This window comes from Balaenoptera ricei, chromosome 1 (genome assembly GCF_028023285.1).
Source record: "Balaenoptera ricei isolate mBalRic1 chromosome 1, mBalRic1.hap2, whole genome shotgun sequence".
Taxonomy (NCBI): Eukaryota; Metazoa; Chordata; class Mammalia; order Artiodactyla; family Balaenopteridae; genus Balaenoptera; species Balaenoptera ricei.
The window spans coordinates 672,261-690,528 of record NC_082639.1 but is presented as its reverse complement, the minus strand read 5'-3'; the positions used below and the strand labels follow the sequence as shown (position 1 = coordinate 690,528).

The window sequence follows — 18,268 nt, the reverse complement described above, 5'->3', positions numbered from 1 at the left end:
GGGGGGAAAGGCTGTGCTTTTTCAGATGTATCGGACTTGCCCTGCGAGGAGAGGGCGGGCATCCGTACACCCACACACACACACTCAGCCACGGTGACCACCAGCGGCCATGCCAGTCGGGTGCTGGCCGTGACTGGGAACAGAGCTGCGGGGGGTTTGGTACTTTTTAATCTTCAGGCTGCTGCTCCAGCACCTTCCTGCCTCACCCAGGGCCCCAGAGCCAGGCGTGCGAGCTCGCAGCCACAGCAGGTTTTTGTACAAGGTGGTTACGTGTGTTAAGATGTAGTAAAATATTCTTGGAGGAAGGGTCTGGCATTTCCTTCTTTAAGTGGCTGGTCCTGTGCTGGGTCCTGGGCCTCCTGGGTGGGGAGCCCCCGCCCCTACACTCGAGGGAGGGGTGAAAGGCAGTCTCCGTGGGCTCAGCTCTTTGCAGCCCGCAAGTCCTCCAGCTACGGTCTGGCTGGACAGGGTGGTGTTTGGGCAGAAGGGGACTTGTCACTGCCCGGGGCCCCCAGCTGCACCGAGCTAGTTCCTCCTGCGGGCGCCCCCAGCCGCCCCCGCTCACCCCACTCCCTTCAGGGAGGCCTTGCAGCCACAGGGCCCACCCCCTTCCCAGCCCTGAGCCCACGCGAGACCCCCGGCCCCACTGACTCAGCGCGCTGGCCCTGGTGATGCTGCGGGCACCTGGGCCTCGGGTTACCCACCGTTCCAGGCCCGGCCTGGAGAAGCCCCTCTCGGCCTGTCTCTGTGGACGGCATCCTCCCTGCAAGGAAGTGGCTGCAGGCTTCCCCACCCCGTGGGCCAAGACTGGCCGCCCCCCCTCCCAAGAAAGGGCCAGGAGACTTGAGAGAGAAAGTGCTTTATCAGCATCCTCAGCCCTGCGGGCGGCGCTCAGCTCCGCAGGCGGACGCGCCAGGAGTAGGTGCTGAGCACGCGCTGCCGCCGGCGCACCACGCACGTGTAGGTGCCCTCGTTGATGGCGTTGGCGATGATGCTCAGGTGCGCGCCGCCCAGCGCCAGGTAGCCGGGGTAGGAGAACTCCAGGGGCTCCTGGTCCTTGTACCAGCTGCGGGGAGGGCGGAGGGCTGGCCAGGGTCCCGAGTCCCCCCGCCCACCCTCGGCGCCCAGGCAGGGTCACTCACTACACTTTGCCTTTCTTGTGGAGGATCTTCTGGCCGCAGCGGAAGGTCACATTCCTGCCCTCGGGCACCAGCCGGGTTTTGGTCCTGGGGGGCGGCGCGGTGGCAGCCACGGTGGGGAAGGGGAACTCTGCTCGTACGGGGTGGGGGGCGGAGGCCACATCAGTACCCGGCGCCCTGGCCGGACGCAGGCCGGAGAGGCCCAAGCTCACCGTAGCAGAAGTCGCAGCTGCTGGGACACAGCCTCTTCATGAGCCTCTGGCGGGCGTCGCAGAAACCCCTCCGCGCCCAGGACGCGCACACGAACAGCCGGTCCAGGCAGCCTGCAGGAGGGGCAGCCTGGCCTCAGGGCCCGCCCGCCCCGGTCCCTGGCCCCGCCCACCCGGCCCCTGACCCCGCCCGCTTCGACCCCGCACTCACCGTAGAGCCGGTGCAGCCCCCACAGCTCGTCCTGCGACAGCGCCTTCCAGCCACGCAGCGTGGCGTTGAGGTGCATGAGCGCCCGGCCGTGCTGGGAGTGCATCAGGCCCAGCGCGTGGCCGATCTCGTGGGCCGCCACGTGCACCAGGTCGGTGAGCCACACGCCTGCGGGCCCCGCCGGTCAGCGCCCGGGACCCGGCCCAGCCCTCCGCCGCCCCCCATCCCCCCGCCCGCCCGCCGGCCTTGCCCCAGAGGCCCGAACAGCTGCTGCAGTGCCGGGAGCCTCCCTCGGGCAGCCGTGGGAAGATAAGAGTGTTCCAGGCTGGCGAGGCGGTGAGCTGGCCCCCAGGAATGCAGCTCCAGCTGCGGCTCCAGCGGTGTGGGGGGAGGGGGCTTCAGGGCTCCCGGAACCCAGGCTTACGACCTCCTCCCAGCCTGCCCCTGCCCGCCTCCCTGATCCCACATCCCAGCCATGACCCCCCCAAAGCCCTCCCGCTGCGCCCGCCGTGGTGCGGGGGCCCCACGGGAGGCCAGGCCGGCGTCACCTTTCTTCCAGCTGTAGCGTGTGGGGCCCAGGACCCAGTACTCGCTGTCGTCAAAGTGGATGCCGCCGTGCGGGGGGAAGAAGGCGTGGGCCAGCTCGCCCGTGGGGCCGTCGAAGCAGTGGTGCGTCGGGGAGACCAGGCAGTCCGTGTGGTTGACCGGGTAGAAGCCTGCAGGAGCACGGGGCTGAAAGGGGGCCTTGGGGCGGGGCGGGGGCGGGGGCACGGCGCCCACCTATGCGGAAGTCGCTGGGCTGCTCAGGGGCCACCTCGCGGAAGCTGAAGGGGGACACGTCACTCCACATGCGGAAGGCGGCGGCCAGGCCCCGCCGGGTCTCGCTGGGGCTGAGCAGGTTCCTCGGGAAAGAGAGGATCCTGGGGTGGGAGTCATGGTCAGGGGTGGCAGCCAGGCAGCACCGGCCCCCCCTCCAGGGCCAGGGTCGCACCTGTATGTGAGGTTGAAGTGGTCCCAGCGCAGCCGGGTCGGGGTCAGCGTGTAGCGGCGTCTGCGGGGCGCCGGGGGGTGCGGCGGGCCAAGGCTTGGGGTGGCGAGCACACCCGCGGTCGCGGGCACAGCGTCTCCCTTCGAGGGAAGCAAGTGCCCCGTGGGGAGGCAGCAGGGACTGTCCCCAAGCCCCAAGCCGCGAGGAAAAGGGCCTCGAAGGCTGGGAGGGCGCGCGCTCCAGGGAGGGACTCTCTTTTTGTCTTTCGGCATTTTCTGGTTTTCCACCCCGAGCCAGGGTTACTTAACAGCCAGAAAGAAAAACGTTACTAAAAACAGGCCAGGTCGGAGTGGGCGGAGCTGCCGGCAGATGCTGCCCCCCGCCCCCCCATCAACGGACACGGACTCGCCGACTCAGGCCCGGACGCGCAGCCGGGGCCGACCCGCCCGCTCCCGCGCCCGCTCTCACCTGCGCTGCGCTCGCCACGGGCCGGTTCCCCAGGGCCCCCGGCCGGGCCAGCAGCACGAGCGTGGGGAGGAGGCACAGCGCGCCCAGCACGGCTCCGAGCAGGCGGGCCCGGTCGTGGGCCCCCGACGCCGCTGAGGGGACGCAGGCCCCGCGGCCCATGGCGCCGGCGGACTCGCTGTCGAGGCTCAGGCGGCGGGGCAGCGCGGCGGCGGCGGCTCGGGTTACAGCCCTGAGGGGGAGGGCGCGCGGCTGCCCCGAAGGGAACCAGCTGGCCGCCTGCTGTCGGGAGCACCCCCGACACCTCCAGCCTGGGGTGCGGGGACCCGGGCCTGTGGGTCGCTGGCGGTGGCCTGGGCAGGGCCGACTGGGCGGGGTCACTTGGCGGGGGTGGGGTGGGGGTTGCGAGGAGGGCCCCGGACGCCAGGGAAGAGACGGACACCGGGGGCTCTGGCTTAGGCAGGAGTGGTCAGCCGGGTCCCCAAACTCGCTGGGAGTTGACTGACTTGGCAGCTTTTCTCCCAAACGGAGTCCCCCAGGACACCGGATGAGACCCGGCAGTGGGACCTCCATCCTGGCCAGCTCGGGACACGTCCCCTGCAGGCGTTGGCTGACAGGGACCCCGCGAGAGGGGAGGGATGCGACGGGAGGGGACGTGGCAAGTGAGTATCGGGCTGAGGAAGAGGGAGAAGGAGGCGCCTGCGGAGCAAGGCTTGGGGTGCCAGGAGGGAGGGGGCCCTGCAGGGGCCAGCGGAAGGACCCATGGAGGGCGATAGGGACAGCGCACAAGGGGCGGGGGGGGGCGCCGCAGGAATCCCCACCAGGCGCTGCCTGCCGAGCGCGCGCAGGGCCGAAGTCTGAACGGTCCTGGGTTGGGGCTGGGGGACCGGGTGTCCTGGGGGCGGAAGACTCGACGGGACGGCTTTCAGGTCATGCCTGGCAGAGGAGCTGAGCCAGGCGGGATGTAGGCGAGGGCGCCTCTGGGCTTGGGGAACCGGGATCCAGGGCGGGGCGGGACTCCCGCCGGTGCGGAGCGGCCGGGGGGAGGGGAGACGGGGTGGGGGCTGGGCCGAGTCAGAGGAGGCGCGGGGGGTGGAGGGGAGGTGGGGGGGGGGGGCTGGCCCTCCCCGTTCTCCACCCAGGCCTTGAGCCCAGAGTGACAGTGGTGCGCCGGGCCAGCGGGGTCAGCGCCAAGTGGCTGGCTGGCAGCCTTGAGACTCCGGGGGAGCATTTCGGTGGTTCTTGGAAAGCGCCCGGCCGCGGGGCCCAGACCAGGGCAGTGCCCGCCGCCCCCATGGCTAAACGTTTGCGCCGACAAACCGACCTTCTCCGTCCTGTGCTCTGCCCTACTCCCCAGGTCCGTGTTCCACCTCCCACACTCAGTGGTCCTGAAACCCTGCCGGGGCTTCTGGCTTGAATCAGAGGCCTCGCCCAACTCCCCGCTTAGCCAGGACCGCACAGCCCGCCACGAGACCGGGTTCTGCTTTGGCCAGTCTGTCGTCTCCACAGCCCGCCCCAGGCGCAGGGAGGAGGCGCTGCTGGGGTTTCGGTCCAACCAGTGCTCTTGGACGACACCGCGAGCCCGGGCCCCATCCTTTCTGGCCCAGAGACCGGGATCCTGGCAGGACTCTGGACCCGTGAGTCCTGGGAAGAAGAGCAGGACACGCAGGTCGGGAGGGGCCAGGCGGGGCCTCTGGCCAGCGCTGGGCCAATGGCGGAAGGGGGCCAGGTCGGGATGGTCCGGGGTGGGGGACCCACGGCCCCGCCCCAGGCAGGCAACCAGGCGCAAAGTCCGTTAATCTTTTTATAAAATACAGAAGAGGGGCTTGCGAGGGCGGTCGCGGGGCGTGGCCCCGGAACGAGGCAGGGGACGCGAGCTACACGAAGATCTGGATGCGGTCGCGGATGGGCTGGCGGCAGATGGGGCAGGCGCTGAGCGCAGCGCCGCAGGGCGCGCAGGCGCCGTGACCGCACTGGAACACGAGGCGGATGTGGCTGTCGATGCAGATGGGGCAGGTGATGCGCTCCTCCATCTGCCGGTAGCGGCTCTGCAGCTCCTCCACCAGTTGCCGCGGTGGGCCGGGGGCGGAGGCGGCGCTGACCACCTCCGTGCCGTCTGCGGGAAGGGGTCCCGGTCAGAGGCAAGGGCTGTGGAGGCCCGAGGCTTGGGGGAGAACCGCGGGCAGGAGCGTGAGCCACGACAGGGGACGGAGCCGTGAACCGCGGGGCGAGGTGCAGCGGCCCACACCGGGGGGTGGGGTGGGGTGGGGTGGGGTGGGCGCCGAGCCCCACCTGGGCGCAGCTTCTTGCCGATGACCACCTGGCACCTGATGCACTTCTTCATCCTGCGGGCGCACTCTGCGGGGGATCGCACGGCTGAGTGAGGCCCCCCCATCCCGGTCGCCGCACCCCCGCCCCGCCCCTGCCCCCTGCACTCACCCTCACACACCGTGCGGTGCTGGCAAGGCGAGAACAGCACCAACAGCGCCAGCTCCGAGCACACCAGGCACTCGGCGGCCTCGGGCCCGGACGGCGCAGCGACGTGCAGGTTGGTCACAGTGTTGGGGGCACTGAGCGCCAGCCTTGGGCCCTGGGCCGCGCCCCCGCCCCCGCCAGCCTGCCGCTCCCTGCGTGGTTAGAGGGGGCTTGAAAGGGCCCAGGGCTGCGGGCGGGCCCGCCGCCGGCCCCCGGCCCCCGGCCCCCGCCCGCTCACCGGAAGCGCTGGGCACAGCCCTGCAGGGCTTTGAGCAGGCGGCCCTCAGCTGCCAGGTCCAGCGGGCTCCGGCCGCGGTGGTTGGCGTAGCTCAGGTCGGCGCCCTCCAGCGCCAAGAAGCAGGCGACCGCCGCGCCAGCCGTCAGCTCCGCGCTGCCCGGAAGGCCCGAGGCCTGTAGCTGGGTGGCAGGACAGACGCCGTGAGGGCGGGCGCCTGGGAACGCTGGCCTGGAGGAAGCCTGTCTGGCACCGGGCTTCAGAGGCCTGGGCCCCGCCCGAGACCCCCGGAGCCGCCGGAGGCAGGCGGGTAAAGGCCCCTGCCGGCAGTGGGGCCGGGTCCTGACACACGACCCCCGCCCCCTTTCCCAGGCTGGTCTGAAGCACAGAATGTCAGGAACACTGGCCACACAGCAGTGACTGGGGTCGCAGAAGACACCTCCTGCAAACCACTGCGGCCCGGGCTGTCCCACCCTGAGAGGACCTGTTCAGGGCTGTCCCCGAAGGTGGAGGTGGGCAGAGGACACAGGGGTCTGCAGCCAGGTGCCACGGCCCACCTCTCAAGCACCCAGAGTCACGCCTCCTCACCCTTGACAGCAGCTGCAAGGCCCCTGGGTCCCCCCCGGCCCCATCAGTCGCCAGGGGCAGCAGCTGGTGACGCTGCAGTGCCACATGCAGAGCTGTGTCCCCCTCTTCGTCCTCGGCGTTGACGCTGCAGCCAGCGTCCACCAGCAGCGGCACCAGCCCCACGTGGGCCTGCTGCACAGCCAGGTGCAGCGGAGACTGGAGCTTACGGTTGCGAACATTCACATCACAATGGCCCTGGGGGGCGGGGGGGGGGGCACAGGCTCAGCCCAGGGACCCCGGTGGGCCCTGACACCCCGGTCCCCGGGCCCGCCCAGGACCCTGCATCCACACCTCTCGGATGAGAACCTGGGCCACCTCCCTGTGGTCGTTCAGGGCGGCCAGGTGCAGCGCTGTGAACCCATCCTCCTTCTTGGCGTCCACCAGCTGCCGGGCCCGCGCCAGGATCCTTCTGACGGCTCTGTGGGAGCAGGGAGACGCGTCTGGGGTCCGGGGCGACCCCAGAGTGGCCCAGCAGCACAGCAGGAGCTGGCCACGCGTCCACCCCAAACTCACAGCGTGTGGCCTTTGAGGGATGCGTGGTGCAGCAGGGTGAAGCCTTGGCTGTTGGTGGCAGTGACGTCGATGCCCGGCACCTCAGTGAGGACCTCCACGATGCCGCTGGCGCCAGTGCCCGCCGAGATGGCACAGTGCAGGGGCGTGTCAGCATGGGCGTCCTGCCGGTGGCGGGCCAGTGGTCACTTGCCAAAAAGGTCTTGGCCACTGCCTCCTTGACCCCAGGGACAAGGCCAGGGGACCCAGCACTCACGGGCAGGTTGACGTCACAGCCGCGCTCACAGAGGACCCTCACCACCTCCAGGAAGCCCCTCTGCACGGCCACGTGCAGAGCCGAGCTCCGGGTGCCGTTAAGAGTGTTGGCCCCGCAACCCGAGCTCAGGAGCACCCGGGCGGCCTCGGGCTGGTTCCTGGCGGGAGAGGAAGCAGGAGGGGCGCTGTGCCCACTGGCTGGACCTGCGGGCCCGGCCCCCCACGCCCCGGCCAGGCCTCACCCCAGCGCCGCGTAGTGCAGCGCCGTGCTGCCCTCGTCGTCCGGCAGGTCCGCGCCCGCCCGAGCCTGCAGCAGCAGCCGCACCAGCTCCACCTGGCCTAGGTAGGCAGCCACCTGCAGGGCGGTCCTGCCATGGTTCTTGGTGTCCACCTGCCAGGAGGACAGAGGGTTAGCCCCCGGCCCCGGCCCCTCCCGCTGGGGCTGGTGGGGCCGGGGCAGGGGTGGGGGGTGGCGGGGGCTGGTCTCAGGAGCTCGCCTGCTCCGGGTGCCGCCGCAGCAGGTCCAGAGCCCGGGCCACGTTGCCCAGGGCCACCTCCACCACCAGCCTCCCCGGATGCTCCAGGTCACTCTTCTGGGCTCGAAGCTTGTCCAGGACGACACTCAGGGAGCCTGGGGAGGGCAGGGCTGAGGTTCGGTGGTGGCCAGGGGCGGCCCCGCACCCCCCCAGCCGCCCGCGCTGGACGCCCTCACTTTTGTTCTCCCGGGCGCGCTCGGCCACGTCCAGGTTGGCGTCCTCCTCAGGTCGGTAGGCCACCAGGCAGGAGGGGCTGAAGGTCCACAGCTTACCGTTGACCAGCACACCCAGGTTCCCATCTCCGAAAACCTTCAGTACTCTCCCAATGTGGCCCAGAGCCTGGGTGGGGAGAGGGCGGGGTCTCAGGTGGGCCTCCCAGGGGTGAGGGAGCTGGGGGTGGGGGGGTAGGGGTGAGGGACTCACGGGGGCCATGTCATCTGTCCACTCGCCATGCCCAGCCTGCAGCCGCTTCACCGTGTCAAGGTCGTCAATGACCCGCACAACTTCACCCACCGAGCAGGAGTTGTGCTGAGTGACAGAGAAGCATGTGAGGGGCCCCGGGCAGGTGTGGCTGCCTGGGGTCGTAGAGCAGGAAGGCGCCCCCATCCAGCTCCACAGGACAGGCTGGCCGGGACAGGACCCCAGCCCCTGCCCGAAAGCACAACCAGAGGATCTGGCCCGATAAAGGCGACAGGTGACCAGGGCAGCCCTTGGTGGCCTAGCCTCAGAGCCATGCGGGTGACAGCCAGAGAGGCAGCGGACATCAGCATCCAGACGGGACAGAAGCCAGCTGGGGGGGTGTGCAGGCCAGGGTGGGCCTGTCCCTGCACACTGGCGGGGGAGCGGGCAGCACAGCCAAGACCAGACTAGCCTGGCTCGGGGGAGGGGGGCCCACAGGACGACCGGGAGCCAGGCTGGAACAGCACGGAGGCGATCAGGGCTGCTCCTCCCCCACCCCCAAACCTTTCCTAGCAGCTCCCTCCTCGCCCTTGCCCTCATGGGTACAGACAGAGCTCACGCTACAAGCCACCTGTCCTATGACCCCACCATCCCCCACCCTTGAAGGCAGATGTGCCCCAGCAGTCCCAGAGCTGAGTGCTGGCGCTGCCCCAGCCCAGGTGCCATCACTGGACACGCCACTGCCTCCCACCCCCCCCCATCCCTCATCCGAGGGATACTGCTTCCCAGACAGCTCTCACCACGCCCACCCCGCCCCCAGCCCCGGCCAAGGTCCACCCCGTCCCCCTGTCCTCCTAAGAAAGTACGCCCAACCCACCACCTCCTGCCTGTGAGGCTGCAGAGGCCCCTCTGGCCCTCAGAACAGATGTTCGCGCCCGGCCTGCCGCCCCAGCTTCCAACAGCTCCCCGCGGCCCCCACCCCCGTGCCTCACACCAGGGTCCCCTCTCCCTGGACCTAGTCCCCTCTGGACCCCACCATGCCCTCCCCTCTTCCTTCAGGGCCCGAGGGAGGCACTCCCAGGGCCAAGCCAGCACGTTAAAGGGGGTACGGAAGCGAGCAGAGGGGCTCAGCCCGGCCCCCCATGCACCTTGGTGAGAGCCCCAGGGTGGAAGGTCCAGCGGGTCTTGTGGCTGAACTGCACACGCACGTCCCCACGGTCCGTGATGCGGTGTACGGTGCCCATCTGTCCGATACACTGCGGCGGGTCACGGAGGCTGTGGCCAGGTGGAGCAGGAGGGCGGGGGTCCAGAGGATGTGGGGAGGGGCGGCACGGGGACTCGGCAGGTGGGGCGGCTCACCTTGGCCATCCGGGGGTTCCATCCGCCGTGGCCTTCCTGCATGTCCCTCAGGATGTCCGCATCCAGCAGACACTTGACCTTGTCCCCGTGCTGGAAGGGCTGGCCATCAGCACTCACCCTGCGCTGCAGCTCTGCGGGCTTGCCTGGGGGCGAGGTGGCAGGCCCAGCTCACGCGGGTCCCTCCGCCCCCACGCCTCCCCTCCCCTCCGTGACTTCACGGGCCACCCCTGGTGAGGCTCAGCCAGGACAGAAAGCAACTGGGTGGGCGTCAGTGGGGCCCGCCCGTACCGAGCCTCGGCAGATGCTCCCTGTAGTAGAAGCCACCGGCTGCCTCGCCCACACACTTGAGGTCCACCTTGCCCTTGTGGCCCACGCGGTACACGTTGGTAGTGCCGTCGGCCCAGGTCACGCTGGCCACGCTCCGGCCCGTCTCCACATCCCAGCCACGGATGTCCGCCACTCGGCCGGGCTTCCCTTCCCCTCCTGGGAGACAGCGGCCCCACCGGCAGACTGAGCCTGCGCCAGAGGACGAACCATAGCCGGTGGCAGCCCAGCGCCCACCTGCCCACCCTGGGCCCCCACTCACCATCCTGCGAACCCCACTCCCAGTCGGGGCCCCGAACCACCTTCGCTCCCTGGAAGATGCCCCTTAACGGGATCCTTGGGAGGCCCTGGCGGGGACTCAGCGTGACCCTACGAGAGAGAGAGTGGGTCCCAGGCCATGAGGGACACCCACGCGATGGAGCAGGCCCCCTGCTCTGCCGGCCTTGCTCCTCCACTCCCACCCCTGGAATCTAGAGGATGGGGCGCCGCCGGCTCCCAGGCCCACAGGTCAGTGCCCTCCACACACTGGGCCTAGAGTGGGGCTGCGGCCCAGGTCCCTCCAGGAGACCGTTCTTACTTCTTTTTTTTTTTTTTTCCAATTTGGCCACACCAGGCAGCTTGTGGGATCTTAGTTCCCCGACCAGGGATTGAACTGGCACCCTCGGCAATGAGAGTGCAGAGTCCTAACCACCGGACCGCCAGGAAAGTCCCTGGGGGACCTTTCATGATGTCAGGCGAGAAGGGCGCCCCAGGCCCACCCTCACCACACACCCTCTACGTACAGTCACACCAAACCTGCTGCCTCCCGTTAGAGCTGACCCCAGAGCTCAGCGCACGGCCTGGCCCAGGGGAGCTCAGCACGTGGGAAGCAGAGGAGAGAGCAAGGCAGGCTTGGCCAGAGGCGCCCAGACAGCTCATCCTGGCTGCCACACTGGCTGGGGGCGGCTGGGACGTGGAGCCCCTCCCTTCCGTGTGTGGGGGGTGTCAAGAAGGCGAGGGCAACAGTGCGGGGGACAGGGGTGCACCTCTGGGCACCCACCCAGCCCAGTGGACTCCTGCCCAGCCTGGTCCCCCCCGACGACAGCAAAGGAGCTTGCCAGCCAGACCAACGGCACCTCCACAGGCGAGGACGCCGCCAGCACGCCCCAGGCACGCCACCCTCAGCGCCCCGGCCACAGCGGCACTGGGGGACCCCTGGGGAGCCTGGCTCTAGGAGGGGACCAGGACACCGGAGAAGGCCCCAGCCACAGCACCCACCTCCACAGACCTGCTCAGTGGACACGGTTGCCTTCTGCAAGGGATAGGGACTGGTGTCAAAGCCCAGGCCCCACGGCGTGACCAGGACCCTGGCCACTCCTCAAGGAAATGGCTCAGGAAGGACTCGACCTGTACCCTGGGGAGTGGCCAGCAGGAGGCAGCTCCAGTCCTCTGGGACCAAGGCTGCTGGGGTGTCAGAGGTGCGCTTGCGAGGCCCTGGACATGAGCGGGGAGGACGCAGGGGGGCCGCGCCCACACCCGGGGCGGCGGGGGAACTCACGGGCGCGAGTGGGCCGTCTCGTAGCGCTCGAAGGCGTGGGCCAGCTCGTGCTTGTTCTGCATGTAGCACTGCGTGCAGAGATCGTAGTCGAAGCAGACGCGGCACTTCCAGCGCATGCCCCGCAGCCCGTGCTTCTTGCAGCAGTCGCAGATAATGTTGGGGTGGCGAACGCCTGCGGGCGGGCAGCGTCAGGGGGCGCCGCGCGGCCCCGCCCCTCTGCCCGGCCCCGCCCCCGGGGCACCACGCGCACCGATCTGGGCGTTGTCGAAGAGCAGCAGGTCATGCGCGCCCTGGTAGCCCGCGCGGTAGTTGGTGCGGGTGCCGTGGTCCCACTGCACGACCACCGTGCGGTCGGGGGTCGAAGGGCTGCCGTGGCGGCCGAGCTCCACCACCGTGCCCACGCCGCCCTCGCCGCCGTCCTGCTGGCCCCATTTCCAGTCCACGCCGCGCACCACGCGCATGCCCACCTGCACGCCCGCCTGGGGGTCTGGCTCCATGGTGCGAGACCTGCGGGCAGAGGGCACCCTCAGGCCACACCGAGGAGGCCACACGGGCTCGCACCAGCTCTGAGAGGGCTGCCAGGGAGAGATGGATGGGGACGGGGGTGGGGTGGAACACGGGGAATGCCCTGGGGCTGGAGGGGGGCCTGTGCAGTAGGGACCAAAGGGGGCCCACGTGGCCACCCGCCAGCAGCACGGCAGACCAGCTGCAAAAGCGGAGGTGGGCCCGTCCTGGAGGGAGGATGGGACACCTCTTTGGAAAGGGCCTGCCAGCCGCTGTGGGGAGTTGGAGCAGAAGTGTGGGGGCCATCCTGGTGACAGGACTGCAGGTCCCCAGGGAACCAGGGGACAAGACCCGGCTGGGAGGAGGGTCTGCCCGCACTAGCCGATCCGGTTCTGAGTGGCTGGCGTACAGGGGGCCACCAGGATGGCACACATCAACATGAAAGGTAAGACAATAAAACTTTCCGAAGCAAGCAGACTTTCTTTGTGTAGCCAACTGAGAAGCTGGACGGCACTTAAGCCTGCAGAGGCAGCACACATACGCCACAAAGGCCCTGTACCTGGAGTGTGGAAGGAGGGCCTGCAGATCTCATGCACAAAGCAGACAGCCCAAGAGAAAACAGGAAAACGCTGGAACAGGTGCCCCCAGCAGCTAACACACACACGGTCTGATGCCACCCACAGCCCAGTGGGCAGTGCTGTGTGGTCCTTCTCCAGAGAAGCGTGGCCCGGCCACCCCAGGCAGGCCCTGACGGAGGTGGCATTGTTCACAGCAGCGCCCGCCCCGAGTGCTCAAGGGTGAACTGGGTCGTGCCACGTGATTTACCTCCAAGGGAGCACAAACCGCTGCACTACACACAGCAAAGCTCACAAACGCATGTTAAAGGAAAGAAGCCACGTGCCTGACTCCACCAATAGAAAGTTCACAAACGGGACAGACAAATCCAGGGCACTAGAGTCAGGGAGACAGCGGCGGAAGCGGTCATGGGGGGCTTGGGCCCGGAGGGAACATGCTACTTCCTGATCTGGGTGCCAATTATACCTGTGTTCACTTTGCTAACTTGGATCATTTATGACCTGGGCCTCCCTGTATATGTGATTCCTCAATAAATTTTTTTTATGACATGAATGGATTTGGACAGCGCCTAAGATGTTAAATCAACAGGACCTGATGCGGGAGAGAGCTCAGGGCTCCAGGGCTGGAGGGGGCAGCCGCCACTCCATCTCTGGAGACTGAGCCTCTGCAGTGGAGCGGGCTCTCAGGTAGCAATGGGACCCCGAGGCTGGGGAGACACTAGCCTGGGGCACCCAGCAGTCTCACTTGGAATGCCAGAGGGAGACCCTGAGGCTGGCTGGGGTGCAGCTGGCTCCTGTTAGCGCCCAGTGGCCCAGTGAAGCCACAGGCCACCAGGCCAGCCCAGAGCTTAGCCAGCAACAAGGAAGGAAAACCACACGGCACCCCTCCAGCTGGACCCCGCCCCCCCCAGCCCAAAACTCAGAATCCCGGGCCTGAGCCCACAGGTCATCTGATGGCCACCCTCTGCCCAGCCCCACCTCGAGGTGTGCGCCAGCACAGCGTGTGCAGGGGAGGGGGGCTGCCCACAGGGCGAGGCTCCTGGTCCATGCCCAGCCCAGGGTCCGAGTGAAGGACCCTCAGATCCTCAGCAGCATGGACTGCTCAGCCAGCTCGGCTTCTGCAAGTCCCCCCGCCTCCCGGGCACACGCCTGTGACCGCTCCTGCCTCACCCCTCCCAGGACCGCCAGGGCTTCCAGACGCAGGTGGACGATCTAAAAGGACGTGCCTTCCCGACCCGATGGCCAGTCTCCTCAGGGAAACCACTCGCTGCTCGTTCACCTGGCCGGCTGCGCCCCCCGGGGCCACGCTGCCTCCGTCTCCTGCCGCCCTCCAGCCACCCTCCCCTCTGTGGTCTCTGGCCCCTGCGAAGATGGGGCACCAGGGCTTCTCCGTGCTTCCTGCCACAGCAAGAAGGCCACACAAGACTGCCTGTGGCTCTTCACTGCCAGTGAGCCCCAGACGAGGGCTGAGGGCCTGTGGGCCACCACCTCGCAGGGCAGGCCATTCACGTGTGGCCTCGGCCTCCTGCTTGGTGTCTCTCCGTCAGCAGCTGCCACACGTGTCTGACTCAGGCAGAGCAGCGCAGCCTGAGCCAGTGGCCCAGTGGCTTAGTGGTGGCGCTGCCCCTTAGGGCACAGGCCCTGTCACGCCAGGCTGCCAACCTCAGCCAGATCGCACATGCCCTCCTCCCCGCCGGGAGCCTCCAGAATTGGCCGTGGCCCGTGGGCAGTGTCGAGCTGCCTCTTGCCCTTCCCAGGCGCTCCTGTTGAGCCAGTCAGACTGGACCTCGTTCCAGGCAAGCACAGACCCAAACAAGTGTGGGGAGACAGGCCCAACGAGAGACCCCTGCTAGCAAGGGGCACGCCATCTGCAGGGCCAGAAACTGGCCCTATGCTGAGAGAAAGGGGCAGGAAAGGACGCCAGTCCCACAAGCTGGCACTGTGGTCCTTCTGCAGCCACAGTGGCACGCCCTCTGCCTGTGAGCCCAGCCCCTCAGCCTGCCTGGCCAGCTGTCACACCCACCCTCCTGGCGGCCTACAGACCCACTGGCCACGGGCTGCAGAACCATCTCCACCAAGACAGGGGGCGGGGAGTGGACACCCTGAGCAGGATAGCAGGCGTGGCCCGTGCCTGGCTCTGCCCTCAGGGGAATGCGCAGAGAACGAACAGGGGGTGGAGGAGGCCCAGCAGGGCCCGTGGGAAAACAGGACCAAGTCCCAGCCAGCAGCGGCTCCACCAGGGCACCAGGGAAGTCCAGCCTGTCACGAGAAGCGCCTCTGACCAGCACCTGCTGCCTTCACACCCCTATTTTGAGCACAGCCAGACAGTTCTCCAGAGCTGGCCAGCAACCTCCCTGCTCCCCAAGGATGTCCCTCCTGGGAGCCCACTGGCCCACAGGGAACAGAGCCAAATGGACACGCTGAGCCTCGGGGTTCCTCCCACGCAGACCAGTGGCCCTTGAGGAGGACAGTGAGAAGAGAGGAGCATCCCGCCCTGCGGCGCCCACAGCCTGGGGAGCCTCTCTTCACCTCCCCTCCACACTCCATCCCTGGGGGGCCCGGGGCTGGCCCTCGGCCGCAGCACCTGCGCCCAGCCTGGCGTCGCCCGACCTGGGGCCTGAGCAGGGCCCCCAGAGACGCCTCCCTGCTCGCCCTCCTGGCTCCCGGACCTCAGCGCTTGGGCACAGCATAGTAGGACCCTGGTGAAGCAGGCCAGGTGGCTTTCCAGGCCTCTCTGCCACTTTCCTCCCCCCACGTGCCTGGCATTTGTCGCTGTTGTCACCAGGACCCAGCAGATGGCCGCTCGTGCTCCATGTGACCTCAGGTCCCCAGCCTGCCCAGTGTCAGGGGTCACTACCTCACCACCCAGGTGTGAGGGGAGGGGGTGGCCAGCAGGGAATGGACCGGGGTCAGGAGCAGGGGGGCAGCGAAGAAACCCTGAGGGGCTAGGGAGGAAGGGGACCCCCGTTTCAGTGCGAAATTCACCCAAAGAGTTCTTCCTTTTTCTTCCTTCGCCAGAAATGCCGTACTCTAACGTCTTCCTCAGAGCTCACAGGCCACCCCTGGCTGGCACCAGAACACCCCGAGGCCGTCACTATGAGGGTTTACGATGACCCTGAAGCGCTCCAGGTGCGAGCAGTCGGCACTTACCTTACAGCACACACCAGCCTCTCGTCAACATCCCGGATGCTTAGCTGCTCTTTCCCGGGTCACAGGTTTGCTCAGACACCAAGATTTCCTGTTGGAAACTAGAAGCGATTGCCGACGCAGAACACAGCAAACCAAACAGGTAGCCAGCCAGCAAGTCTGGGGAAACATGGTTTTTAAAAGGCAGTTTTACACTTTTAGCATTTACCATCTCAACCAAACAGGTGGACACCTGGATCTGCTCTGTTGGTTTACTAGTTTCTCTTTTCACAAGAAACTTCCAGCTCTTGGAATGCAAAACTATTTCTAAAGCACATGTTGGAACAGTATAGAAATAAGGTGTTTGCCCTATTTGGACAATTTCATTGGAAAAACTTCAACAAGCTGCAAAGATGAAATCCCATTTAGCTAGGAAGTTGGCAAACTGCCTTTATTGAGAAGAATAAAGTTGCGTGCTGACTGCTCGCGACCAGAGGCTGCCACTCCTTCCCTGGCACCTCCGGCTGGGCTGATGATGCTGTTTAAATCCACACCATGTGTGGCACAGTCAACTGGCAAGACTTGGTGAATCACAGTCTCCGGTCACGCGGCAGCTCTGGCTAAGGCAGAGGTGGCCATCCTGGGTGCCCAGGGAGTCTGGCCCCTCAGAGGCCAGGTGAAGCCTTGAGACCCGACTTGGCCCAGTACAAACACACCAGCTGGGGGAAGGCCCGCAGGAAGCAGAGGGAGGTCATCACCCAAATCTTGGCCACCCAGATGGAAGCCCTCAGGCACCCTGCAGACCGCGGCGTCATGACCCAGCCACTGCACAGGGCCAACCTTGGGCGGGGGCACAACCTTCACATACTTGTTGCACCTGCAGCAACAGGCCAGAGTGAGAAGGCAAGACGAGGGCACCTGCCAGGAAGGACCAGCTTTGCCAGGGCTCCCACTCTCACGCTGCCTCATCCCCAGCCCCGTTGGGCCCCCCAGAACCCTGTCTGACACCTTTGCTTATTGCCTCTATTGGTTCTGAGCTCAGAGGGAGAGGCAGGATTATTTACCACCCCACCACCCCAGAGACACACTCAAAAACAAGCAAAGCCCCTCTGACATAGCATCAGACAGAATCCGAGCCCCTCAAGAGCTCACCTGTCTAGCTGTTCCGACGCCCCCCGCCCGCCCAGAGACTGGTGGGATGCAGCCCTGACGTCTGGAGACCTGCGGACTGGCCTCGAGCCTTCCTGAGCTTCACCGCAAGCCCTGTGCCATCCGACCCTGCGGCGGCGGGGAGATGCCAAGACGCACAATCTACACGCCCGCTGTCTACAGGCTCATTCCCGGGCCCACGACCACGACCCCAGAGCTGCCCCAGGGGCCTGGCTCCTGCCCTGCAGGGCTCCCTGGGGTCTGGGGCCGCCGGGGATGGGGTCGGAGGGCTGGCGAACGGCAAGGCCCTGCGCTGAGCCTTGGACTCGAGCAGCTGGCCTGCGGGGGGGCGGGGCTGGACAGGCTGGGCAGGGCGCCCGCCCCGAAACTGACCCTCCCCTCACTCCCTGGGGTCCGCCCCGCCCCTGTCATTCGTCACCTTCCTCGGGAAGCCGCCCCGGGCCCCCGCCGCTGCCAGTCCCCGGCCCCGGTGCCCTTGTCTACCCCTCCACTTGCCCCGAAGTTTGCGTCCCGCCTGCTTCGCGCGGGGGCTCCGGGGGCCTAAGAAGAGCCGAGTCTGTCAGCCGGCCGACTGCGGCCTCAGTGTGTGCGGCGGCCCGCCCGCAAGCTAGGCTACTCAGAGCCAGCCAACCAGCCAGGCCGCCCCGCCGCGCCGCACAGCGCAGCACCAGAGCCCACCGGCCAAGGCCGCCCGAAGCCCCCGGCGCTCGGGGCTCTGGGGCCGCCGCGAGGCCTGCCGGGACTTGTAGTCCGCAGCCCGCTGAGACCGTGGCCGGGGGGCGGGACCGAACCACAACTCCCAGGAGGCCCGGCAGCGCCGTGACGTAACGGGGTTGAGGGCGTGAGCTACGGCTCCAGTCCCGCCCCGATTGGGAGGGTGGGGGTGTCCAGCTCTGCTTTCCTGGGAAGGGTTCGGGTCGGCTGTGCGTCGCCTGACTGGGGATGGGCTCGTGTCTGACAACGTGTGCGCAGGTCGTCAGGGGGATGCGGACTGCAGGCTGTGGCGACTCTAGGGCCTCTCACCACCCGGGGCCGCGGCCCGGAGGGCGCGGGTACACCGCCACCCCGAGCCGCCCGGGCTACCGAAGACTGCGCACGCGCGGGCCCGGGATGCGCGAACCAGGCGGCCTTGCCTCCGCTGTGGAGGGGCGGGGCCTGAGGCGGAAGTGCGTCACCCTTGCCCTGCCCTACGTGGCGCCCCTGGGTTCGGAGACGCGTTCGGTTGCTGTGGAGACCCGCTAGGCCGGGCCCCCAGGGCGTAGAAATGAGAAGTTGTCACAGCCAACTCCTTGTGACTTGAGTTAGCTTAAAATCAAAGTCACATAATTCAAAAAGACACATGCACCCCAATGTTCATTGCAGCACTATTTACAATAGCCAGGTCATGGAAGCTACCTAAATGCCCATGGACAGACGAATGGATAAAGAAGATGTGGCACATGTATACAATGGAATATTACTCAGCTGTAAAAAGGAGCGAGGTTGGGTCATTTGTAGGGACGTGGATGGATCTAGAGACTGTCATACAGAGTGAAGTAAGTCAGAAAGAGAAAAACAAATATCGTATATTAACGCATATATGTGGAACCTAGAAAAATGGTACAGATGAACCGGTTTGCAGGGCAGA

General features: G+C 67.2%; 2 protein-coding genes across 9 annotated transcripts; both read right to left on the bottom strand.

Moving 5' to 3' along the window:
• Nucleotides 1–843: 843 nt before the first annotated feature.
• Nucleotides 844–3,572, bottom strand: MMP23B (matrix metallopeptidase 23B). Its single transcript, XM_059894271.1, has 8 exons — nt 3,013–3,572; nt 2,548–2,684; nt 2,337–2,476; nt 2,105–2,272; nt 1,560–1,724; nt 1,352–1,462; nt 1,143–1,269; nt 844–1,066 (listed from the first exon to the last, which is right to left on the bottom strand). Exons 1-8 carry the CDS (start codon nt 3,169–3,171, stop codon nt 892–894), a joined length of 1,182 nt encoding a protein of 393 aa, XP_059750254.1. The 5' UTR covers nt 3,172–3,572; the 3' UTR covers nt 844–891.
• A 1,227-nt stretch (nt 3,573–4,799) lies between these two features.
• MIB2 (MIB E3 ubiquitin protein ligase 2) lies at nt 4,800–17,147 on the bottom strand. Of its 8 annotated transcripts, none has more exons than XM_059898110.1 (21): nt 17,060–17,074; nt 16,624–16,749; nt 15,496–15,651; nt 11,517–11,773; nt 11,267–11,438; nt 9,992–10,098; nt 9,694–9,888; nt 9,406–9,548; nt 9,195–9,302; nt 8,071–8,175; nt 7,824–7,986; nt 7,609–7,742; nt 7,354–7,502; nt 7,113–7,269; nt 6,860–7,020; nt 6,638–6,764; nt 6,308–6,541; nt 5,723–5,901; nt 5,449–5,636; nt 5,302–5,367; nt 4,800–5,125 (listed from the first exon to the last, which is right to left on the bottom strand). In XM_059898110.1, exons 4-21 carry the CDS (start codon nt 11,761–11,763, stop codon nt 4,887–4,889), a joined length of 2,874 nt encoding a protein of 957 aa, XP_059754093.1. In that variant the 5' UTR covers nt 11,764–11,773; nt 15,496–15,651; nt 16,624–16,749; nt 17,060–17,074; the 3' UTR covers nt 4,800–4,886. The 8 variants fall into 8 exon arrangements, with proteins under 8 accessions (XP_059754093.1, XP_059754164.1, XP_059753843.1 ...); XM_059898181.1 differs by having other exon boundaries at nt 9,195–9,290; XM_059897860.1 differs by having other exon boundaries at nt 7,609–7,986; nt 17,060–17,075.
• Between the last annotated feature and the right edge of the window lie 1,121 nt (nt 17,148–18,268).